Source organism: Dasypus novemcinctus, chromosome 4 (genome assembly GCF_030445035.2).
Source record: "Dasypus novemcinctus isolate mDasNov1 chromosome 4, mDasNov1.1.hap2, whole genome shotgun sequence".
NCBI lineage: Eukaryota > Metazoa > Chordata > Mammalia > Cingulata > Dasypodidae > Dasypus > Dasypus novemcinctus.
In genome coordinates this window covers 78433628-78460027 of record NC_080676.1, presented here as the reverse complement: position 1 = coordinate 78460027, position 26400 = coordinate 78433628, and the positions used below count along the sequence as shown (strand labels likewise).

Below are 26400 nucleotides of genomic sequence, written 5' to 3'. Positions count from 1 at the left end.
ATTTAATCATAAAAATTTCCCTTCCACAAACCTTCTACACTTTCAGTATTCATTCAGGTTCTGTCCCACACTCTACTCTTTCCAATAATCAATCATTTTATCTTAGGACAAAATCATCTTCTGTTGCCTTAACAATAAAAACACACTCCATATATCCCACATACTAAGTTACCAGGCAAACGTCTTGCAACATATAATTGCCATTAATACTAACCAAGTTTGTTAAAATAATGAACTTTTCTTCACTTTAAATACTTAGTAGCATGTAATACCAGAAACAGTTTTTTTGGAAGCAAGTTGGCAGGGGAGATTGGCTGCCGAATAAGTTTGTTATAAAATTGCCTTTTATTATTATTATTATCAATTCAGTTTTGTTAAATAATGACTTTCTGCAATTAGCCACTTAAATACCTTAAACAATGCTTTGTAAAACTTTTATAATTATTTATACCCTTAATACAAAGTTTACCTTCACAGAACACATTCTCTTACTTAAGGTTACTACAATACCTTCTAAGAACCTGAGCAGAATGCAAACGTATTTTGGCTTTGACACCCTAAGGAGGGAACTTTACTGCATTTATTCTGATTCTGCTTTTCACCTCCTTCACTTCCCCCCCTTCCAGGCAGTCGGGTGCACAACAAACAGGAATGCGGCTTATGACTAGAAGGGTGGACTCACTGGAAAGGGGCAAGCCGCTCCCCCCTTTCCAGCTTTCAGCCAAAATGGGCAGACAGAACCTACTCAAATTTGGCAACTCTCCCAGGAACCCAGCCGCCCTGACTGGGACATTCCCAACAGACTTGGGTGCTTGGCGCGGACACAGATGGCCTCCAAGCCCCGGCAAAGGGCCAGACCAGAGACAAGACACCAGAACATGCACAAACATCTAGACTCCTCAGCTTTTGCCCCAGAATCATTTCACCCCCTTGCCAATGGCAAGGGAGGGCTCCAGCTCAGCTGTAATTCTACTTCATGTAAGGACACAACTCCAACACTAACATTGAGCTGACACAGACAGAAGCACAAAGGTCACTAATCTGACTCACAAGTTTATATATTTATTTTCACCACGGCTGCCCCCACAGCCATCACAAACCTCAGAACACTTAACATTTGGTATAAAGCAAATTCATTCACAAATTAGCACCATAACAAAAGATTTCAGCTAGACTTTTCCACTGGTTAAACTTTACACCCAGACCAAGCTCCACCAGAAAAGCCGATCCATTTTCCTGTAACCAAGTTTTGTTTTCCTTAATCTAGACCAATTTCCAGGATATTAGGACTCGAACCTATAAATACCCTTCCTATTAAAATCGCGACTCCACTCCTTTAGTGGATATAAGACCAGTACCAGATTCTAACATGCAGTTAGACAAACCCAAAACACCAGGGCTTTTCCCCGGTTTTCCTCCTTTTCCCAAGCCTAGAGAGAACGGCTTCCCCCCAGCCTTCTGGGGCTACTAGGGTTCTCTCGGGAGGTGATCAGCCTCCCCTTCCTAGCAATTAAAGCTAGGGCCTTCCAGACTCTGCTCACCCGGGGAGTCTTACCTTCTTCCCTGTTCGGAGCTCTTTTTCGTTCCCAGAATCCTTCTCTTCAGACCTTCCATTGCCCCTTGATTTTGTCGGGAAGATTCTGGTGGAGCCCACATCTTTTCTGGATTAAATTTAATCCAGGGGCGCCCAGATTTGGGGTTCACCCGAGTCCTCCCGGCTTCCTCGGGGATTTGGAAGGGGCAGCAAAATGCTACCGTCTCTGGCCTTCATTTTTGTCCCTTCGCGGTCGCCATTAATGTTGTGGAATTTAAGAGAAGTTCAATTATTTTAGTATAGAGAGGCCAGGACTCAGGAATGATTTTGAGAAGGAAAATGGTTTATTGACGGACGGCCGGACTCGGGAGCTTTCTGTTTGAATCCCGAGCCCCGAACAAGATTTTCAAACTTCTTTTATACAGAGAGGAAAGGCCAAATGGTCCCTTTGTTTCAGTTCTCAATAGGCTTCAATTAGCATATATCTCTTTCACATCTTAGGTAAGCTTTTAGCAAGGACTCCAGACATTTTAGATAAGCCTTGGTTTTTGCATTTCCTCTAAATACTTAAAGTTTATAGCCCCCGCATTGTTAAACATTTCCTGGGACTGGAGCCCTGCTAGTCCCCAAGGGCAGGACTGCAGCCTCTTATCTTTCCACACTCACAAGTCAAACAGCTTAGTTATTTCTGAAGAGACAAAGAGCCTTCCACCCATAGCCCACATCAGAACCAATGTACAAAATTATAAATTAGTAAATAGAACTGGCAAACTATCTGGTAAATATACAAGGAGAGCAAGGTATTTGGCTGCCAGAAGATGCATGAGACAGGTCTAGAGGACAGTGATCCTCAACAGCCATGAAAACCTGAATGGTAAGCAAACCGATAGAAGTACTGTATTTATCAGGCTCATGTATTTTCCCAAAAGGATTTGGTCTTCATCTTAAAGCATGTGATAAAGACACCTTGATAGTCCGTGCCAAAAACCAGTATTGTGAATATGCTAAATTCAAAAGCCCCAACTACTCACTTACCACCACAATGCTTGAGTTTCTGGAAAATAAGTCCCATGCCATCCCCATGAACTCTGTTAATTCTTTCAGGGACTTTAGCTTCAACCCTTTCTGCTTTTTAATCTGGTGAGCTGGAATGGGACTCTTGGGTCCTAGAATCAGGCCGCTTCTCCTTCCAAAGACTCTACTCCCGGGAATATGGGCCCCTTTATGAATCTTTAGTGACTCAGTTTCAACTCTGCTGTTTCTCTGAAAGTATTCCTCTGATTTGGATAAGCAGGAAATAAAGTGACCCCAAACTCCATTCCTGGAAAATAAATGTGGGGTCATGTGGCCCTCACCATAGGTGAGGCCAGATTTTAGGACACTGAGGCTCCCATGTGTGCCCCCAATGAATTCCCAAATCAGGTACCCAGTTACTTGTTGATTTCTTTGAGATACATCTAAATTTAGACTAATTTTTTTTATATCTCTATTGTGCTTTCAGCTAACTTCAGTCAACCTGAAATAAAGAACACTTCTAATATATCGGGAAGACCTTACATAAATTTCACCTGCTCTTCTGTACAAGGCTACCCAGAACCTAAGGAGATATATATTTTGTGTACAACCGAAAATTCAACTGTCAAGCTTGATGCTCTCATGCAGATATCTCAAGATAATGTCACAGAACTGTACGACGTTTCCATCAGCGTGTCCATTGAGGCCCCTCGTGATACCAACAATGTGAGCCTGATCTGTGTCCTGCAACCTGAGCCACCTGAGACCGAGCTTTACTCCACAACTCTCACTATAGGTAAAACTGCTTCCCAAAACCATTTCTTTCATCATGTATTTATTGTACACAAATGATTAAGGCACATCATTCATAATGTCCCCTGCTTGCTAGAAAATCCCCAATTTGGCCATTTTATGGTGATATCAGGAAGGATCCAGGTAGAAGGCTACTGCTTCATCTGAGTGTTGCAGGGCCCAAGAGGCTCTGAACCTCTTGCACACAAGGAAATATGTTCTGAACCCTGAAACTGACCCAATCTTTTGGGCTAACTTTGGATGGAAGATTCAGAAGTTTGGGTCAGAAAATCCAGTATTTCCCAGGCTAGAATTCTTCTATTGAATAAAACATATGCACAAACACACACATATATATATCATACATATATAAATACATAATATACATGATACTTACTATGAATACAGAACCATTCTAGGCATTGTTGATTGTGGGGGTGAAAACTAAAAGGTATAAGACATTATCTCTGCTCTTATCAGAAAGCCATGATGTACACATATGGAAACCTGGATTTTAAAGAGGCTGAATCAGAATCTAAATTACATCCCATGCAAATACATGGCTAAATTTAAAACAAGAAGAGTAATAGTTGACCTTACAGGCATTCAGAGGCAGACAATATCGTTAAAATTCAGGGAAGGCTTCCTTGAAGGAAGTGGGGCCTCTTAATACCATAAAAAAAAAATAGATGGGCTTAATAAGTGTAGTGAGGAAAGGGGAGGGCATTTTAGATGACAGGCACTCAAACTTGTAGTGGCTTCTTGAACAGAAGAATTCTGAGATGCTGTCTAAGCTCAGAAGGTAAGAAAGGCATGATGGATTAGCAATATCTGACATGGACACAGTAGGTATTGGTGGCAATAGTGCACATGTGGCAAGAGGAGACTCAAGGGTAAAAATGTTTCAGGCATGTTCACATTATAGTGGAGGGATTATTCCAGCTGGACAAAAGGTGCCTACTAAAAAGAGTCTGACACTTTAAAGTCCTGGCTTTGCCCTGGAGGAACTGTGTCCACATTTGAGACCCCATGTTTGAGGGACAATAACTGCAAGATTCTCTCCTAGAATCAAGGCACTCTGCACCCACATGATCTGCATCACCGTTTGTTCTGATCCTGACCTTACCCCCACTCATCTGATGCCTTCTTCTTGCCTTGGCCCCTTGGCTTGCCCCCTTCTGTGACATACAGCTGGCTCCTCTCTCCATCCCCTGTCTTTGCTTGCCTCCTTTGTCCTGGCGCCTCATTGTTCGGACATAACTTAGCCTATGGACATACTCATGGACAGCCCCTGGGGCCAATCCTCCACCAGCCAGCTCCACAGCTGGGCCAATCTCCTCTCCTGGTGCTGAGTTCCTTCTTCTCTCTAACACCTCAGCCTCTTGAGAGTTCAGTAAATGGTGAGGCTGCCTAGCCTGTCCTAGCTGCTTCTGCTGTGGTCTCTCTTGGCTTGATGGAAGCCTCTCCCAAACTATCCCTGAAGTTCATACCTTTTTGGAGCTACCAGCTTCACACATGATATGCCCTGGGGCCCTCTGCCATGGCTCTCACTGTCTGCAGCTTCATCATGGCTCACCTTTCTGCTGCTTCGCAACTACTGCCCAAACCACCCCAGCAACCACCATCTTCAGAAACATTTCTGTGCTGGCTGCATCAGGAAGATGGGGCTTGCCTCTTAGTATCCCTATGGTGTGGGATGATCAAAGATAGATTAGATCCTGACTTGTTTTGGGTGTCAAAAGGTAGCAGCCTTCATATTAACCAATATAACCCTCTATTCTGAGACTGCCAAACAGGCTCGGGTGAGATAAGCTAGACAGACTCAGAAGATGGTGACTATGGCCTGCAATGCCCAGGAGCAAGGCCTATGTCTACAAACTGCAACTAAGCTAATGGGAGGTTGCCATTCCTATTTTCCTGTATTTTGGGATTAACTACGAGAACTGTTCCCATAAATGTCTATAAAGTGGGATGCTCAGTCCTCAGTTTTCCCCCCAAAGCCTGTTTTCAGCTTCCCAGAAACTTAAGAGTCCTTATGCAGAGAGGCAAGTCCTAACTTCCTGGAATTCTCTGATATAGGCCCTCTGGGATGATTCTGACCCTGTTTCCTCAGGACAGGAAGAGCTATCAGAGTTTTCTAGTAAGGCGAGATAAGCTGAAAGTCATGCTTTGAGGGAACCCACAGGGACCTCAGTGGAGGAAGTAACCAGAGGTAGTGGGGCCTATTAGGAGGTTGTTACATTTATCCAGGAGAGACAGGTCTGAGCACTGATCTAGAACTGGTGATGGATGGAAGAATCCATCACCAGAATGAGGGAAACTTCAGGACCTGGGGAGTAACTGCATGTAGGGCTGGAAAAGCAGGTGGTTGCACAACCAATTGTACATTCAGAATTTCAGCATGGATACCTTACCCAGAACCCAGAACCAAGATCCTGCACTGAACTTCTTCTTCCAAGTCAAAGTCAGTATCATCCCAGCCTCTGGGAAGGGAATACAGCTCAGCACAGGCATTTGGCCAGAAGCACTTGCTCAGTTCTTAGCTGGCTGCTGAGGATTTCAGGCTCTTCTGGCCTTAAGCCCTGGAGAGATGCTGGCCAGTAAATAAAAAGAACAGCAGCAAAGATAAACCTTTTATAAACAATGTTCCTGGCTGATTGAAAACTTGTGGTCATTTCTAGGTCCAGAGATAATTGTTAATTCCAAGACTGATATAGACTACATCCTCTGGATTGCTGCTGCATTGTTGATCATTGTTTGTTGTTTAGTGTTCGTACTAATAAAGTGGATGAGAAAGAAGCAGCAACCCAACCACTCTCATGAAGGTCATGAACATGGTGAGTCAGTCTTTGTCCTCTCTGCAGTTGCCACTTTGAAGCTACTTTTCCATCAGCTGCTCTCTGCAGCTAGTTGGCTAACAAATCAGGAGCCCAGACTGGCAAAAGTTAGCAAGTTAACAGCAGGAAAAGTTTTCCCTCAGGGTTTGGAACCCAAATAAACTGGACCCAGCGGCTTTGGACTTTTAAGAAAGGAAACAATTCTAATCCGAGGTTAACTGTGACTCCAATTATGTAAAAGAGTGAAAATCTTTCTAAATGCTATAATGTTCAAGCAGGGATGTTGGGGGAGGGGATCACTCTTCCATCTCTGAGTCTAGGTTTCCTGTGAAATAAATTGTTCCCCACTGCCTTTTTAAAAATAGTATTAACTTCATATTTTTTTGAAGATTTATTTTATTTATTCCTCCTGCCCCCTCACTCCCCCCGTTACCCCTGCTCTCTGCTCTGTGTCCATTTGCTGTGTGTTCTGTGTCTGCTTGTATTCTCATTAGGCAGCTCCAGGAACCAATCCTGGGACCTTCCAGAGTGGGAGAGAGGCAATTACTCTTTTGCACCACCCAGCTTCCCTGTTCTGCTACGTCTTCTTATTTTCTCTCCTCTGGATCTCTTGTTGCATCATCTTGCTGCCCCAGCTCTCCGCGTTGGCCAGCACTCCTGCATGGGGCAGCTTTTCCTGTGCGTGGCGGCATTCCCATGCAGGGCAGCTCTCTTGTGTGGGGCCACATTCCCGCATAGGCCAGCACTCCACGTGGGCCAGCTCCCTGCATGGGCCAGCTTGCCCTTACCAGGGGGCCCTGGGCATCGAACCCTGGACCGCCTATATGGTAGACAGGAGCCCAGTTGGTTGAGCCACATCCATTTCCCAGTATTAACTTCTACTTATTACAGATTCATACATATTTGTCACTGAATATACAGAAAATTAAAATCACCTCTAATTCTATTAGTAAAAAAAACGATTATGCAGACATACAGATAACATTTTGGTTACAGAATATATGGTACATCTTCCCGAGTTTCCTACATATATGTGCTATTTTCCATAATTGGCATAATATTAGAAGGAAAATATTCCACAATTTGAATAATATTATATGTAGTATTTTCTAATGTTGCAAGAAAATTTTCAATGTCATTAAACATCATTCTACAGCATCATTAGATTATACTGATTAGACAAAGCCACCTGTATTGCTGAGAGTAATCTCCTTTACTTAAAGTCAACTACTTGTAGATACTGCCATAGTAACAACTAGGCCAGTATTTAACCAAACAACTGGACACCATAACCTAGCCAAGTTGGCACATAAACTTAGCCGTCATGTGGTGTTTGCTGGTAATCTTTGGCATCCCTCGTCTTGTAGCTGCATCACTACAATCTCTGCTTTCATCTTTACATGGTCTTCTTCCCACTTCATCTGTCTCTGAGTCCAAATTTCCCTCTTCTTATAAGGACACCAGTTATATTGGATTAGGGCCTATATTAATCTAGTTTGGCCTCATCTTAACCAATCACATCTTCAAACACCCTATTTCCAAATAAGGTCACACTCATGAACTGGGGCTTAGGGCTTGACATGTCTTTCTGGGGGACACAATTCAACTGTAACACCTTTTTACTCACTTGTGGCAAAAAGTCCAAGATGGTCAACATCTTACTTAAGAATTCAGTGCACTGATTTTACGATCAGTCCAGAGAATAAATTCATTTCATCTCTGTATTTTGAAAATAAGGACTTGAGGAATGATTAGCAAATTTCAATAAATTAATACGAAGCATTTGGCAGAATCATTCAAATAGCCAAACTATTGGCTGTGCTGAGAGATTCCTGTGATATAAAAATATAAAATTCAGAGCACATGGTCAGATGTACAGACATACATATCATGCTTGTCCAAGCTTTGGCTTTTCGAGGTGAGAGTTTTGAGTTTCTCTTTCTTTCAGTCTCATTGACCTTTAGACTTAGCCAAATGTGCAGAAGCAACCTTCAGTTTGTGAATAAGCTGTTTCCTAAATTTGCTTTCACCTTAGAATAAATAGCTTACAAATGAAACACAGATTGTAAATCCTCACAGGGCCTACATGATGGAATAGAGGAGAGTATGGGCCATGATGTGAACCAATGTATATGAGGTGCAGAGGTGCCCAAAGATGTACTTACCAAATCCAATGGATGTGTCATGATGATGGGAACGAGTGTTGTTGGGGGGGGGGGAGAGGGGGGGGTGGGGGGGTGGGGTTGAATGGGACCTCACATATATATTTTTAATGTAATATTATTACAAATTCAATAAAAAATAAAAAAATTAAAAAAAAAAAAAAAAGAGATGGAGAAGAGAGTAAGCATATTTCTTCCCTCAGTGAGGCAATCGAAAAATTTTAGGAGTCCAGCTAAAGGAGTTAAACGGGATGTGTGGGTACACATGAGAGATGTGGGAAGGGGATCAACAAAGCTGTGTGTGTAAATGCAATGGTCAGTTGAGCTGAGTGGCAAAGGCAGAATACAATGAAAGCATAGCACATATAATGAACCCCAAGAATGTTTGTAGGGAAAAGTTGTCTGGGCAGACAGTTGTTTGTGCCAGTGAGTTTGGACAAAGAGAGGAGCCTCAGTATCGCTGAAATAAGGGAGATGTACTGTGAAACCATCCTACACAGAGATGAGATGTTTGTAAGTCCAGGCTCTGTAGTTTCAGCAACATCTCCACTTGCTCTGTGAATACTTCAGCATTGGCTTTGTGGCAGGCAGAATAATGACTCCCCCCTCCAAAGATGTCCATAAACTAATCCCCAAAACCTGTGGATATGTTATCTTACATGGCCCAAGGGACTTTACAGATGAAATTAAGGGCATGACTTTGAGATGGTGAGATTAGCCCTGATTATCCAGGTGGGCCCAATCTATTCACCTGAATCAGAGAACCTTAACCAGGTGAGTTATAGAGATGAGGCAGAAGAAGGGGGAAAATCCAAAGCTCAGCCCACCATTGCTGACTTTGAAGATGAAGGAAGGGAACTGGGAGCCAAGGAATGTGGACAGACTCTAGAAGCCAACAGTCAGCAAGGAAAAGAGGATCTCAGTCCTGCATCCTTAAGGAGCTGGATTCTTTCAACAGGGAGACATGGAAACAGCCATGATCAATCCTCAGAGATACAAACTACCAAAGCCAGTAGTTATTTTCCCAAAAATGGAACTTCCTCTTAATCCAACATTAATCCTATTCTTAGAAGAGACAACCCTCAAACTAAACTGACATCAAATGTCCTTTCCTGTGAATTAATTACAGCTTTTCTATTCCTAAATCATACAGATTTACCGTTTTGTCTGTTAGCATGTAAAAGGGAAATGCTGTGGTTATTCTAGCCAGCTTCTAATCTCTCTTCTCTTTTTTGTTTTGCCAAATAGGGCAGATAGGACATGAGAAATTGTAACTATGAATTAGTCTTTTCCCCATCAGAAGTTACCCTGTTTACCCACTGCGGAGAAAGACTGAAATAACTCTATCTCCTGAAATTTTACTTCCTCATTTGGGTCTTGTGTGACTGATATCTCTATGTAATAGTGCCCTAGCAACCAACAACTTTCAGAATTTGCCTCCCTCATACAAACCTAGAAAAGTCTCAGCATTTCTCAGGAATGACTTCTAAAAGGGCAGTATCTTTTCTAGGATAAATCACTTTTAACCAACATTTAAACAGAAACCTTTGGAGGGTTTAAAGACTGAGTTGGTGTGATATCATCAAACTGTCCTTCAAAATGCTAAATTTGGAATCCAAAAGTTTAGACTCTGCCTTTTTTATTGTCTGCTTTCATTTTTAAATAGAGGCATTTTTTTTTTATGGTGATGATTTTGTCATGGGTATGAAAGGATAATTTAATTATTCTGTGTTGGTCCAAAAACATCTGAAACATTCTATTCAGCTATACACACCATAATCTTTAAAAGGAACTCTGACAAAATTAGAACCTCGCTGCATTTATAAGGTCTCTGAAAGCTCAGTCAGATGAGAAATAGCTGAATAACTGAGGGTGCTTAGCCTGAAAAGGAGCCTCGGGGAGAGCAAAAGCATTATCTTCAAATAGCTGAAGAGCAGACAGGGTGCGAAGAAACCTGTGTGGCATTGAAGGGCATATCAGTGGATGAAGGTTATAAGAAGTTATAAGGAAAAGAGAAAGAATTTTCTAGCAGTTAAATCTTAATAGTATATAAAAGGAACGGACTTCTGCTTCTCCCCATGAAGAATTAACAATTATGGGAATTTCTAATTAGAAACCAGACAAAATATGTGAAACAAGAGTAGAAAGGGACGACAGGCAGCAGAAAGACTACATGCAGGTAGGGGGAGCTCTGATACCAAAACTAGAAAAAGACATTCCAAGAAAAGGAAATTGTAAACACCCATTGCCAACAAAGATGCCAAAATCTTTAACAAAAGTAACAGTTCAAATCTAGGAATATGCTAAATGTATAATATATCAGGATCAAGTGGGATTTATCCCAGGAATATAAAGGAGTTTCCACATTCAGAACTCAAACAATAAGCCACCATAAGACTAAAAAAGAAAAACCATTTAATCATTTTAACAGATGCAGAAAAACATTTGACAAAATCAACATCCATTCATAATAAAATTAAGAAAGAAAACCCCTTAGAGAACGAGGAATACAAGGAACTTCCTCAGCTGTTAAAAGGATATCTGCAAAATTCCTGCCATTAGCATCATGTTTAATAATACAAGGCTGAAAGCTCTCCCCCTGAGATCAGGAATAAGGCAAGGATGTTCACTCTCACTACTTTTGTTCAACATTGTACTGGAGATCCTAGCCAGCTTTAAAGGCTAGAAAAAGAAATAAAAGGTAGAAACAGATTAGAAAGGAAGAAACAAAACTGCCTTTTTTCACAGATGACATGATCATGCTTGTAGAAAAGCCTAAGGAATCTATATAAACCTAGAACTAAGGAGTAAGTGTTACAAAATCACGGGATACAAGGTCGATAGAAAAATCAAATCAATCATATTTCTACATACCAACAATTGGACTGTGAAAAAAATTAAATACAATTTACAATAGCAGCCAATAATATTAAAGGCTTAGGAATAAACTTAACAAAATAAGTACATGTCCCATATACCAAAAACATTAGCTACAGAATTTAAAGTAGATCTTTAAAAAATGGAGATACAGGCTATGTTCATAAATCAAGAGATGATATTGTTAAGATAAAAATTCTCTTAAATTGATCTATGAATTCATTTCAAACCCAATTGAAACTGTAGCAGGCTCTTTAGTTGAAATTAAAAATATGATTCTAAGAGTTATATGGAAATGCAAAGGACCTAAAATTTCCAAAACAATTCTGAATAAAAGAAAAAGAAGGTTGTAGGCCTTATACTATCTAACTTCAAGAATTACTATAAAGCTACAGTAATCAAGACAATGTGATAAGGTGAAAGGACAGAACAGAATAGAGGTACAAAAACTAAACTCACATGTATATGGTCAACTGATTTTCAGCAAAGGTGCCAAGGTAATTCCATGCAGAAAGGATAGTCCTTTTGACAAATGGTATTGGGACAATTAGATATCCACATAGAATAAAAATGATTTTCACCTACAAAATACAATTTGAAGAGGATAATAGACCTGAATATGAGCTTAAAAAGACTTCTGAAAGAAAATAGGAGAAAATTTTTGTGACATCGGTTAGGCAAAAACTTGTTAACTAGAACACAAAAAGTACAAAACATGAAAAGATAAAATTGATAATCTAGACTTCATCAAAATTAAAATATTTGCTCTTCAAAAGACTCTGTTAAGAAAATGAAAAGTTAAGTCATGGTGTGGGAGATTTTTCCAAATCATCTATCTAATAAAGGACTTGTATCTAGAATATATAAAGGACTCTTATTACTCAGTCTTAAAAAGATACTCTATTTAATAGGGGACAAAATATTTGAACAGTTATTTCATAAAAGATATATGAATGGCAAATAAGAGTTATATAGTCACAATATCATTAGTCATTAGGGAAATGCAAATTAAAACTATAATGAGATCACTATACATCCACTAGAATGGCTAAAATTAAAAAGATTTAGGATATTAAGTATTGGAAAGGATGTGAAGCAACTGGAACTGTCATGAACTGCTATACAACTCAGGAATCCTAGGTATCTACCCAAGAAAACTTTCATGATATCCAAAAAGGAGCAAACTAAATTTTCACCAACGGGTGACTGAATAAACAAATGATGGTATATGCATACAATGAAATTCTACTGAGCAACAGAAAGGAATGAACTACATGTAACGTGCAACAATATGGATGAATCTCAAAAGCATTATACTCTCATTTATAATTTTCCTACACATGGTTCTTATGCCCCTTTTATTTGAACCTATAATTAGTACTATACCTGTTAAATATGTGTCCCAGAGATTTAAATCTTCCAGCTGTTTCTATGCCAGTTGAGCCCTGACTCTCAAGCAGAGTTGCAGGCAGCACCTACCCTCCAATTCATCAGACTCACCCAGGACAACTAATGGACAATGCCCATCCCCCAAAAAAAGATCGTATTTACAACTGCAAGCAAGATTCTTCCACCCATCTGCCCCATAGGATCTAAGCCCCTTCTCAATCAGAAGCAGAGTGGGCATCACCATTCCAAAATCCTAGAGATTGAGGAATGAACAAACATAAGGGGGGAATGCAACAATGGACTAAAGTAGACTCATTATTCTAGTATGAAAGAACTTGTAACATTGATATAAAGCAAGTAGTCACTAGAGGTCCTGAGGGGAGAAGAAGGGAAGAATAGATGTAACATGGGGCGTTTTGGGGACATTGGAATTGTCCTACATGACATTGCAATGACAGACACAGGCCATTATACATTTTGTCAAAGCCTATAAAATTTTGCAGTGCAACGTGTAAAGCATAACGTAAACTATAGACCATGGTTAGTAGCAGTGCTTCAATATGTGTTCATCAATTGTAACAAATGTACCACACTAATGAAAGATGTTGTTAATGGGGAAAAGTGTGGGAGAGGGAGGGGGAGAGGTATACAGGAATCCCCTATCTTTTCAATGTAACATTTCTGTAATCTAAAGCTTCTTTAAAAATATTAATAAAAAATGAATATTAAAATTTTAAAAACAATGTACTAGTTCAAGAAACCAGGCAGAAAAAAACAGTATACTCTTTGATTACATTTATGTGAAATTCTAGAAAAGGCAAAACTAGTGTGATATTAATCAGGTCAGTGGTTACCAGAGAATGGGACGGAGAGAAGAGATTGTTTGAAAAAGAACAGGTGGTGGGTGATATAAATGCTCTGTATTTTGAGTTTGTTGGTGGTTACATGACTGTATACACTTGTTACACTCATCAAACACTACACTGAAAATGATTAAATGTTATTGCATATTAATCATACCTCAATACATATATATGTATGTATGTATACACACACATACACATAAAAGAGAACCTTCAATGATAAGAAATGTTTAAGAAGACCCTATTCACCCTATGAGTCTCTGAGTGGGACAATAGCACCATCACAACAGTCAACCTAGAGGAATTTGTACCCCAATCTGTATTAGTAGTAAGTCCATGCAAGAGTAACTCAGGCTTTGGGAGATATAGCCAGCTCGAGATTTCCTACTTGGACCTGTCCCTTGTACTAACATTGTATATACTTGGTAGCACAAGTTGGCCAATCCATTTAGGCATCAAATCTTCAAAATTTCCATTTCCTCCTCTTTCTAAACCTTGCTTTTAGAAAAAGATTGGAAACTCTTTTCTGATAACTAAATATTTGCTAAAACTAAACATGTAAACCCTCCCAGTGGTATTTTTATTTTAGCTAAGGATAGAGTTTTAAGTGAAAAACATATTTCCAACATTAGAACTTAAGGCACAAGGAGCAGGGGAAGGCATTTACTTTTTTTGGATGCAGGGGACTCCTCGGTTCCCCTGAAATTGTGCCTTTTGAGTAACCATCTAGTCCACATATAAGGCCACAGTGACTTTTCTCTCCAGTGCTAGGACTTTGGAGCCTCTTGAAACTTAGCCTCTTTTAGTAACGACAGGCAATACATTTTTTAAGATTGTTTTTGTTCTCTTTCAGAAACCATCAGAGTGGAAGGCAGAGAGAGTGGGCAGACTGAGGACAGGTGAGTCCTACAACATTGCTGAAAGAGGTATGATCCCCAGAAGGTCTATAATTTGGATAAGCTTGAGCCCAAGGCATCCTGAAACCTTAGCAAACATGAGCTAATGAAAAAGGAGAGGAAAGTGAGACTAGTTAGGTCCTGAAGGGAAATGCCCTGTCTATAAATGGAGGGGAGGATGTCCAATACATGATGCCCAATGGGCATAGCAAATTCAGTTATGGTCCAGTAGAATTCAGTACTAAAGGGATCTGATGTGGTGAGTGTGGGCTCACCTAAGCTGGGCTATAGACTCCTGGGAGTTCCCAGAGGACAATGGCTGCATCTTATTGACCAAGGTAATTCCTGTAACTAGTGGGTACCCTATATATGCCCAACAAATACACGAATGAGTGAGGAGTGATAACATGTTCCGTCCAGCAGCATGTCCTTGTATGTGCTGTGCCCTCTGCTTGGGATGTTCTTCTGCCTCCTCTTCACCTAGTTAATTCCTGCTCACTCTTCAGATTCTAGCTTAAGCAGCACTTTCTCAAAAACTCTTCCCAAACTAGATCATGTTGCCCTGTTTCAGTGCTATGTGAATCCCTATGCTTTTTCTTCATGACATTCACATGTTATTTATTTGTGTAATTATCTTTTTAAGCTCTATAAATTGTACTAAACTAAACACTTTAGAAGGCAGAGACCATAGCAGTTTTGTTCATAATTGTTCTGCTAGCAGTTGGTACATACCTGGCATATAGTAGGTGCTCAGTAAATATTTGTTGAAAGAATAAATGCATGCATGAAGTAACAAAAGAAGGTACCTGGTGATCAGTCCTTTTGCAACATGAGGTGAACAGATGGTCTGTACCTCCATCTCTTCTGAGGAATTGGGTTCTCAAGAATATCAAGGCTGTGGCCGCATGATCAAGGGATCAGAGCAATCTGCAGTCACAAGCTGGGTCAGAGAGACAGGGTAGGGATTCCTAGGGTGCAGGGGCCATGGGAAGGCCCAGAACTCGCCTGGATACACCTGCCTCTGTGACACTTATTCCAGTGGTCTTGCTGCTGAGTCAGGATGCTGTGATCTGGCCTGCTCTTGTCAGAATCAGTTCAGAAACGGTTTGGAACAATCTGCAGAGGTAACAGAGCAGGGAATTAGCATAGAACAAAGGAGGGGGCAGGGCCAGCCCCCACCCCCACAAAAAAACAGTAGTTGTTAAAAGAAGCATGGAAGACGTTGTGGAACAGGGTTCTTTTCTCCTGTCTTCCCCACCTCTTTCTTCAATAGCTTCTCTCTCCTCTTTGCTATTGCTATGGTCCACTATATTCTGTCCTATCATTGAAATCTGGAAAAAGGAAATGGTGACTGTGAAATCTCCCTCAGTTCTTTTTTTCTTTTTTTCATAATTTTTCCAGAGTAGAAGACCAGGCGCCTGAAAAATCTGATGAAGAACCCAATTCACCTTGAAGTTACCCTCAGGAAACAAAAATGCAACACATTTTAAATTGAAGTGGAAAGCCCATATAATTAGCCATTTTATATACCCTTATCTTTGCAAGTTTTTGGTCAAATTTTATTGTCTCTATAACCCTTCTCTGAAGGCAAGAAAATATTAATGTTCATAAGAATGTGAGCTCCAGGACTCCCTCCAAGTGAAATAGCCTCTCTATAATGCCAGTTCTGCTCCCTGTGCTAAGAGCAGATTTTATCATTTTAATTATATATAGAACACCCAGTTTCTGGAATCCTGGCTCTTATTTGCCCTGAATTCTAAAGTAATGTCTCAGTTCATCTTATATACCTGGGATTGTATATATTTTATGGCTTTATAGTTTTGATATTAATATTTTAAAATATAAAGAAACATAACTGTAACAAGGTAATTACTATTCCTTGGAGAAAAGTCTACCCCTTGCTAAGGAGTGCTCATCTCTCTTAGGGTCAATAAGAAAAACAGTGTCCTAGTGTTCTGGACAGTGAACTGACTAAAATATTTGAGAAATCAGAAGAGACAGAGATGGAACCAGCTCTGGATCCTGGAACTATTTCCACTTGGGCTGTTGCTAACATTCAAGGGTATAAGCCTTAGCAGAGAGCACTGACTGAAACAGGAAAGGGGTGTACACTGTGACCCCTATTTTCTCTTCTTGACTTGAGGCACCTGTGCAAGAGCCAAAAGAGTGATCACAATCCTCAAAAGAGATGGAGAGAGAAAAAGGAAGATCTCTACCAACAGTAATGCCACAGAGATGGCCATTCTTTTGACAAGCCTTGGAACAGGCAACAGATGGACAGTCTGTATAAATGGACTTAAGCCTGGCTGAAATTTTTGATGGTACCCAAATGATTGTGATGTTTTATCGGGCCGGAAGAGCTGGGTGGGAGAGCTACGGCCTGGATAATGGGATGGAGGAGGCTCATGACTCTGTCAGCTAATCGCTGAGAAGGAGCAGGAGTACTGCCCAGCAGGACAGGAGAGGAATGTGCCAACCCAATAGAAAGAAGTTCAGAAACCCTGGCTCAAAGGGAGTCGCACTAAGGGAGGAACAGCCTCGGTTCAAACCTAAAGAGAACTTTGGGAGGCCCAAGCCCAGCTGGGGAAGCTGGGGAAATTGATCCATTCAAGCAGGGGAACACCCCATAATCCTGCACATTTCAGAAGGCTTCAGGGAACAGAGAAATCTGGTATGTTCCAGGAAAACTAGAGCAAAATAAAGAAACATCTTAGGATATGGGGACCCGAAAGCATGGAGAAGAGAAGTAAATGATTTTGTTCAAAATATAGAAAGGGGAGGAGAAACTTCTTTTACCCAGGTCAAAGGAGTTACATGAAAAGCTTCAGCAGATTGGAGTTACATTAAAAGCTTTTGGAGTTACATTAAATGCTTCAGCAGATTCTCTAAGAGTTTGACATAGATGGAACTAATCATGCTGTTTGAGTGACAGGTGGGCTGAGAATTTGGCCTAGAAGGAAAATATCGCTCAGCCTCAGAGATTTGGGAAACTTCATTTGAACAACACATGTAGAAAACCTAAATCAAAAGTTAAAGGTTAGAAACAAGGAGCATTATGAACATGGGCCTTGAATTCTGCCCAATACTCAAGTCCTAAATAAAAAGCTTTCTCTTCCATGAAGCCGTCTGTGTTCACCCTGATGGAAGTTATAATTCCTTCTTTCTCTCTTCTGAATTTATATAAAAAGGGAAAAACCTATAAAGTAAAGAAATAGTTCTTTTTAGTCTATGTAAAATACCCTAGAGTGTTCTAAACTGCTGTGCCAGCCAAGCTTATCTTTGTAATATCATTTGTGTGCCTTATGCCTTTGACTTTAAGCATCTTGAGTCTGTTTTGTACAGAATAGTTCTCAGTAAATTTTTATTAAAATGATTTAAAAGCCTACATTTTCTGCTTCCACTTCAATAGTACTCTTTAACCCTCATAGTCTGATGTTACACTCTTTGTCCTCCTAATGTTACATTTTTCAGTAACCCGAGCCTCTGAATTATCCCAAATCTCTCTTCCTTCCTCTTCCTTAACCATCATATAAGAAAAGGGGGGCATATAGATTTCTGTATGTTTATCCCAGTAATTAGACATTTTAAAAATCATGTAAGAATGGTTGTTTCTTAGGAAAACTGGGAAATTCAGAGTTAAACAAGGAACATTTGCTTTTTAGTTTGTATCCTTTCATATGATTCCATTTCTAAATTATGTACATAATATTCCTTGAAAATGTACATAAAATATTCCTTGAAATGTACATAAAATAGTCCTTGAAAATACCCTTGATAAAAGAAAACTTTTCCTTTAATTTGGAATCGCGCAGCTTTATTGAGTGACTCGTGAATCTCCAAGGGAGTGGACTGGAGATGTTCATATAGGGCAAACCTGGAAGCAAGGAAATGTTTGGATTGACTGACATTTTACATGGAGGAGGGGGGTCTTTCAAATTGGGGAGCAGGTATACATTGATTAGAACAGTATACTTGTCCATTCTGGTAAGCTATCTCTACTGGACCGAAACCAGCTTATTAGCCAATGTTGCTTTTCTGCTGTTCTGTAAGGTGGGCTCCATTTTCTCGGAAGGCTCCTGCAAGTCAATTGTTTTCGTCTTTTGAAAAGCCCTTCTCAGAAGGGGGTCCCTCCCAGGAATGCCCAATGCAGGCAGACATTTTATTTTACTTAACACCTGAATTACAAAATAAATGCATACACATAGATAATATATACAGCATTTGAAACTATCCAGGAAAATTCTGGGGGAAAACAAAACTGGGAAGGAAGAGATGTATATAACTTCACCACTGGAACCGATATAGAGCTTCAAACATACAGAAGGAATGAAACATTAACATTCCCTCTAGTGAAACTATCCCTCCCTTGTCCATTAAATTCTTTAGATCTGCTAGTTTCAAAGGAAAGTAAAAAAGGTTATAGAGGTCATTAAGTATACTACTACTACTAGCTAACACACACTGCATATTTGCCCTGTACTAGGATCTCTTCTAAACCTTTACACTCTTCCCACTTATTCCTCACAATTACCCTGCGATGTAGGTAATGGGACATTATGGCCATTTTGCTGATGAGGAAACCTAGGCCCAGAGAGGTTAAAGTAATTTATACAACATCACTAATTTAGTGAGTGGCAGAGCTGGGAAAAGTTACATGGTGCCTCATCTTCTCCATGCCTTTCCCAGCCTGTGTTTTCTGGCTATAGGGAGAGAACATTATGATTGGTTGCAAGTTAAGTGCCTATACCATATCTGGCACTACATTACTTCAGCCCCCGAGTTTGTGACTTCCAGAGGACCTGTCACTGAGTTTTCCATGGGCCATTCCATCATCTCATGAGGCCAGAAGCTATGGATAATAAGGCACATAATAAATCCAGTATAAATGAGTTTTTGGATAATGGGAAAGTGAATTATATTCACTGTCTCAAGCCCTTCCTCTCTGTGCCTGCCACTCATTATTCTTTTGCAATTGACCCTCCTTCCTTTTGCCATTCTGGCATCAGTTCCATCTACTCAGTGTCCTCACATTTGTTAATCCAAGCTTGAAAGCAAAGACTCATTTCTGAGTACTTCCCTCCAACCTTTCCCTCAACACCCACAGCCCACCTCCACCTTCCTGCCACATTTGGTCATCATCAGGCCAGGCAAGTACTCCTCCAGCTCTAGCATCCACCCCTTCTTTCTCATTCAGGCTCTCCCCAGAGGCAACTCCTATCTCCAGCTTCTTATGTATCCTTCCATAGGGACAATAGCCAATATATAAGTATATACTTATATGCATATATACGCACCCGCATACGTTCCCCCTTATTCTGGTAGATTTGGCTTTATTCTGCACCACCGCCTAAGGGGATCAGAAGACTTTTGCTAAGATGATTAAGTCATCAGTCTTCAGTGTAAATCACCATATTAGAAATATACTTCTTTATTGTCTCAGTTTTCAGTCTCATCCATATGCCAGCATCATTGTGGATCTTATAAGTAAGTTTCCATTGGCTTTCACTACCGAAGGAAAGATACTTACTGACATGGGCTCCTGCACTGCCCTTAGACACAAATTTTTAAACCTGCTCCAATCCGAAAAAATTAAAATCCTGGGTCTAGTGTACAACAGTCATCCTGAGCCAGATTTCCTGTGTTCCATATATTCGTCTTCCTTGATTTGCTCCCTCACTTTGGTTGTGCATATTGTCCGATAATTTTCTGAAGAGAGATATGCGGGAAGGAAATTTAATGGGATTTTGTGTTTCTGAAGTATCTTTAGCCTGTTCACCCACTTAGTTGATAATTTGGCTTGGTATAGAAGTTTGGGTTGGAAACAATTTCCACTGTCGCTGGCTTCCAGTGTTACTGCTGAGAAATCTGCAAGTATTGTGATTCTGTATCTTTTATATGACCTATATTTTTCCCCTTTGGAAGCTTTAAGATCTTCTCCTTATCTTTATCTTTATGTTTTGAAATTTTGTAGTGAAGTGCCTATTATCCATTGTATTAACACTCAGGTGACCCTTTCTATCCGGAAGCTGATATCCTCCCTCAGGGAAATTTTCTTGAATTATATTTGAATTTTCTTGAATTATATTGAATTTTTAATTTTCTTGAATTAATATTTCAGTGATTATTTCCTCTACTCTGTTTCATTATCTCTCTTTCTAGGATGTTGCATTTCCAAATGTTGGCTCTTCTAGATTGACCCTTCTATTTTCTTATCTTTCTCTCCCATTTTCTTTTTTCTTTTGTTCCATTTCTTAAAGATTTCCTAACTTTATCTTTCAACATTTCTACTATATTTTTCATTTCTGCTATCATGTTTTTTTAATTTCCAAGAGTTCATTTTTGTTCTCTGAATGTTTCTTTTTGAAGGAGTCTGTTTCATTTAACTTTGAGGATATTAATGATAGGATGTTTGTTTGCATGTTTGTTTGTTTGTTTATTTTAATTTCCTGCATTGTGTCTGAACCCTCCAAGTTATTTTTAACTGTTTGCTTTGGTCTACATCATCCATATTAGAGGCTTTCCCAAGAAGTCTGGTGATCCTTGATTGTAATTTTATGATAAAGAGTGGGAAACAAAACATTTTTTGGAAGTTTCTGGATTATCTATGGATTATAAACTTTAGCTTTGCTGTAAATAAATCTGGATAAAACTTTATTGCAAACCATCTTTAAGTCTTTCCTCTTGGGTTTGTAGTTTTCTAGTACCTTGTTTGAAAGATAGAAGTCTAGCTGCCAGTATTTTGGAAGTCAAGTGAGAGAAGAGGTGTTATATCTGCAGACTCTACTCAGTATGCACAAATTTACTTAAACTATGTGTTTTCATATGGTAACCCCATCCTCAAATTTAAGTGATGTCTCCCAATTAAAATGCTCTGTTTTACCCCCTCCAAGAAATGTAACTTCAGATTTCTACCAGGATGGGAGAGAATGTTGCCCAGTTGTATGAATTGGGAAAGGAAATTCAACTCCTCAAACAACTTTCACCTAATCCTCACTTTGATTCCCATCCTTCCCCCCAACCTTCACCCTCAGTTGGTTCCTTGTCCTGCCAATTCCTAGGGCATTTGAGGATTCTGAGGTATAAATTGGGTTGTTCCCCTCTGATAGCTAGGATTTGGCTGCCCCAGCTTCCAAGGTCAGTTACCAGTCATCTATGCACTTTTCAGATTCCAAAATTTTGTCTCTGTTGTATCCTTTCCTATTCTTCCTGTGCTTGTTGATGTTTTTCTGTTTAAATTTAAAACATCATTTTTATTTCATTTTAGTGGAATTTCAGAAAGTGATCGAGTTAGATATATGTATTTAATCTACCTGGAACTCCACTATTCAAAATAGTCAACGATTGTACCATTGACTGCTTTCATTCTATAATCCAAAATCATCAAATGTGGGATTGCTAAGTAGTTTAAATTAACTCAGTGACTTACCAACTTTATTTCTCTCTCTTTTCATATTGGAAAACCATGCTCCTGCCAGATTGAACTACTAATCATTCCTCCAAATAAGCTAGTATATTCTGGGGTGTCTTTACTTATGCCTTTCTGTATCTCTGAACCCCATCTATCTCCATTAGAATCTCACCCATCCTTAAATTCAGCTTAAATAATTCTACCGCTGTTGCATCACATACTTAATTACAACTGACACCATATCCTTGGATCACAGAACACAACAATAATTAGTGTCTGTCCCAACACTCTCTTTCCCCAACTAGCCTCATAACCCTGGCCATTGGTGAACAAATAGAGATGCTCCAGGTTTCCCAGGAGTAACTTGAAACCATTGTATAAGCAAGTTTTCTTGTGCTATGCACAACCTTAGTCCTAAACTCTCAGTTTGGACAGTTTCATGCTCTCCATTCCAACTTTCCCCAAACTGGCCTGACTTCTGACTACCAAAGACAACAAATCCTTGCCTCACCACTGAGATCAGACAATCAGCTCCTCTTTCTCAATCTTAGTATGCCTTGGATTTACTCCCTAACAAAGCTGCATGTGGCCACCCATGATAATCATCCTTCCACCCATCTTAGCCCCAGGACCCCTTATTTCATAGCAGTCACACAAGACTATCTTCCCCATCAGGAAGAACTAGGATTATAGTGCATATGACTCTTAGGAGGTTAAGGCATATCATCTATTTACCCCTCAATTGTAGTAGACATCCTTTTCAATTAAAGGTAAACCTCTCTTTGCGTGAAACCATATAATTTTAGAGCTTAAAAGAAGTCAAAGTCTTTAGACCTGATGGGAGATGGGGACTGAGTACCACTGGTATTAGGAAGCAGAGTCTGGAGGTATGAGAAACAAAAAGTGAAGGCTCAGAAATGGGTCTGAATAAGGACGTATGATTGGTGTGGCAAAGTTATATTAGAATAAAAAAGAAAAAAATGCCCAGTTACTGCAAAGTTTATCAACCTTGCTAGTATGCAACAAAACACTGCCAATTATGTGGGCAGTTATCTTTGTATTTCTTTTTAAAACTGTTTTTCTGCAAACAGTGTAGCAAGTATTAAGGATAAAAGGCATGAGTAATGAAGGAAATGGAAAAGAAATCAGAATCCGTAGTTTTCAAATCTTATGAAAAAAGGGTGTAAGATTTCCCACTTCTCAGGCCACTTCCTATTAATTTATACTTAAAAGTTCAGTGGTTAACTAACAGAATGCTCTTACATGGATGAGAAAAGTAATTGTAGAACCCTGTACCTGTAGGGTCTAAATCAGAATCATAGAGGTGGCAGAAACATTGTGTTTTGGATCAAGGCTGTCTACTAGTAATGTTTGCAGAAAAAACTGAGCACTTTCATTTTCCTTATCCTGGCACCACTCATGTTGCTCTCTATACATTCACAAGCAAAGTGAGGTCGTTTTTATAAAGATATGTAACTTGACAAAGTTTACAGTGTTCAGCTTTTTTTTTTTTTTTACCATTTTTATCGTGGGGGAAGAAAGTCTTATAAAAATATACACAAATTTATTCAGAATGTGACTCTTCCTCCTGGTCATTGCGCCAACTCACCACTAGTCAAGGCACATGGTGGAGTGGTTTCTCTTCCCAGGTAACTCATGATTTGATCGTGTGTCATTGTTACTGAAATTAAACGCTGTGAACTCATGGATTTCCTAAGTAATGTATAGAGTCAAAAAAGAAAAAAAAAAGCCAGCAGCTTTTTCTAACAGTCTAGAAGGAATGGAAGAAATGAAGAAAGCATCCAATAGAGCCCTCCCATTTTATGTGGTAGAAAAGGGCAGAGAGGAGAGGGAGGCACCAACCATCAGAGAACAGTAATCAGAAGTCAGGTCCCTGACTATTGGTCCAGGGTACTTCCCTGTTCACTGTGACCTTCCATGCTTCCTGTTAGCTGCAAAACAGGGCGTCATCAGGGTGTAGTCAGCAAGAGCATAGACTGAAGCAAACCCTAGAGGGGAAAAGAAACTTAAGGAGCTGGCTTAGAAGAGATGGGTCACGGGAGCTTTCTGCACTCAATCAGAGTAGGAGAAAAGAAAACCGAAAATATGAAAATAAAAAGGCTGGATTATATAGACACAGCTAGCAGACTGGAAATAGTATTAGGAAAAAAGCAGTGTTTGGTTTAATCACCAAGGTGACTGGTTCCTTTCCAATAACATCTACCCTGCACAGGGTCAGGGCAAAGGTTAATTTCAGGCATGAAAGAACAGAGACACAGGGAATAGTCAGGAAGCAAGGGTTCTTTGCTCTCTGATCACTGGCTCCCAAATAATTTAAAACCTTTCCTCAGCTCACACTGTGCAACCCAGACCATATTCCTGAAGCTCATTATGAGAACATGCCAGAGTATAGTGACAGCACTGAGTGGTAACACAAACTAGTTACATGCTGTTTCCACCAGTCCACCTGCCACTTTTTAACTACTCACTTCAAATATTTGCCCTCAGGCTTCAGCCTCACAACCTCTCTAAGAACAGTTGAGCTGTGTCCACTTGATGGAGAAACACCAAGTTCATTCCTTAAAAAAAAAAAAAAAGCTAGCCTAGATAATCAAATCAGTTCTTTCACATATATTTTTCACACTTTCCTCTCTTTCCAATGGATTTGTTGAACTCTCCTGAAGTTACAGTGTTCGAGCTATATTTGAGATTCCCGTGCCAGTTATAAAGAAAGGAAAAATAACAAATGCTTTTTTTAACGTTAAAAATAAATTCTGTCCCTGTGTCCAAACCAGCCATGCATATTAACATGTGTCAATGACCTCAGGGTTAAAAGAGTCCTGATTGGGGAAGAAAAAAAAAATACTGTAGCAAGACTTAAAGAAACAAGATGGGAGAGCAATGAAAATTTTAATTTTAAGAATTCTCATTCTCCTGAGTAATTACTTATAGCCAGGCCTTACTAGAAATTATTTCTTTTCAGCAGGAAATACTGGTAATCAACAAGGAACGTCCTGATCATCCGTGTTAAACATTGGAAAAAATTACCAAATTGTTTTATATCAAATCCTAGGAAAAAGACCCCAAGGGTGGGAATTTTTAGTAGGATTATTCACCAGCTGGATGGCAATGAAGTCCCCATTACTGGTGGAAGGTAAATTATTCTACTGCCTGGATGCTCCAGCAGATTGCTGAGACTTTTTACCTATATTGTACCAGTGAGCTAGAATGGAATACAGGTGCAAGGGGGTACACTCATTCGTACAATATTTTAGACTAGTCCCCAAATTTGTCTATACATTAAAATCACCTGGGAATATCTTAAAACTTCCTAAACCCAGGTCATACCCACAACTAATTAAATCACAATTCCTGGGGGGTGGGATACCAGTGTTTTTGGAAGGCCCCAAGTGATTCCAATGTGCTGATAAATTCAGCAGCTACTGTCAAGCAATTGAGCAGATGAGACCACAGGAATTCTAAGGAAGGACTATGGAGTTGATGGCTGTTGGTAATCATTATTGATTTTTTGCGGAGAAAGTCGCAGGCTCAGATCTATTAATCAACTATTTTTTTTTAATCAACAATTTTAAGCAGTGTGAGAGACCACCCGCTTGATAGCGTTTGAAGAGATGCTCATTTCCTGCAGCCCAGGCAGGCGCAGCCAAAGATCAGACTGAGGATTTAATGAGAACCTTGAATCCCCTGAACCCTCTGAACCTGCTGAAGTGGCCAACTCTCCCTTGTAGGAAGATAGAGAACTCCGGTTGCATGAAGGCTGCAAAAGAGTCTTAACAGCAAGAAAAGCAGTCTAAGCAGGGCACCGGGCTTTGCATGGGGAGTGGTGGGAGGTAAGACGAGAAAGGTAGATTGAGCCACGTGGAGAGAGAGTATGGGTTTTAAGCTAAAGTAGCCAGAACTTATTCCATAAGCAAGACGGTTTTTGAGCAATAAAATGATAGGAACAAGGGACATTTTAGAAAGGACAACAAGGTGGGGCATAGGAAACCTGGACGTGGTAACCGGAGAGGACAGCGGCCAAATCGATGACGTCCGGCTTATTTGCATAAGAGTCCCCAGCATCCCAGGCGACTCGTCTCCCGTTTCCAAACTCTGATTGTCCTACACAATGATCCAACGACAAGAAACCTCCTACGAAGATGGTTGTTTAATATAACTGGTCCAGTGAGACTGCGTCATATCTGCGAATATGTTGGTAGTTTCTCACCCTCACTGTAAAGCTCTTGTCATCCGTGGGGTAGCGGGGCAAGGACCGCACCTTATTAGCTTTGCGCAGTGGCAGTATCGTAGCCAATGAGGTGTATCTGAGGCGCGATTATTGCTAATTGAAAACTTTTCCCAATACCCCGCCGTGACGACTTGCAATATAGTCGGCATTGGCAATTTTTGACAGTCTCTTCGGAGACTGAACATTCTACGTTTGAAATACAGACGACTTAAAGTAATGTAGGGTGATAAAAGCAGGGGAGAAAGGGAAAAAATACGTTTTCGAAAGAAGTTTGCATAGGAGAGTGAAAGAAGGATATTAAGCCGCTTCTCGGGTGAACCGGGATCGGGGTTTTTGTTTCAGGTTTTTGTTTCACTATGTATCTAACCCACGTGGAGTA

The 26400-nt window shown here is 40.0% G+C and overlaps 1 protein-coding gene and 1 non-coding gene across 19 annotated transcripts in view; both read left to right on the top strand.

Moving 5' to 3' along the window:
- The window catches only part of CD86 (CD86 molecule), a 74356-nt gene extending 56607 nt beyond the window's left edge, over positions 1-17749 (top strand). For 8 of the 18 annotated variants that reach the window (XM_012528477.3, XM_004467175.3, XM_012528478.3 and 5 more), the window contains exons 4-7: positions 3036-3344; positions 6022-6177; positions 14322-14367; positions 15766-17749. In XM_012528477.3, coding sequence (XP_012383931.1) covers positions 3036-3344; positions 6022-6177; positions 14322-14367; positions 15766-15817 — 563 coding nt within the window. In that variant the 3' untranslated portion in view covers positions 15818-17749. Of the gene's footprint in view, positions 1-3035; positions 3345-6021; positions 6178-14321; positions 14395-15765 lie in introns of all 18 variants that reach the window. The other 10 variants (XM_058295716.1, XM_058295717.1, XM_004467182.4 and 7 more) reach the window with 4 other exon arrangements.
- Positions 17750-26057: 8308 nt separating this feature from the next.
- On the top strand, positions 26058-26198 carry LOC111766240 (U4 spliceosomal RNA). The gene has a single exon (XR_002798334.2). It is a non-coding gene; the product is annotated as a U4 spliceosomal RNA (small nuclear RNA).
- Positions 26199-26400: the final 202 nt, after the last annotated feature.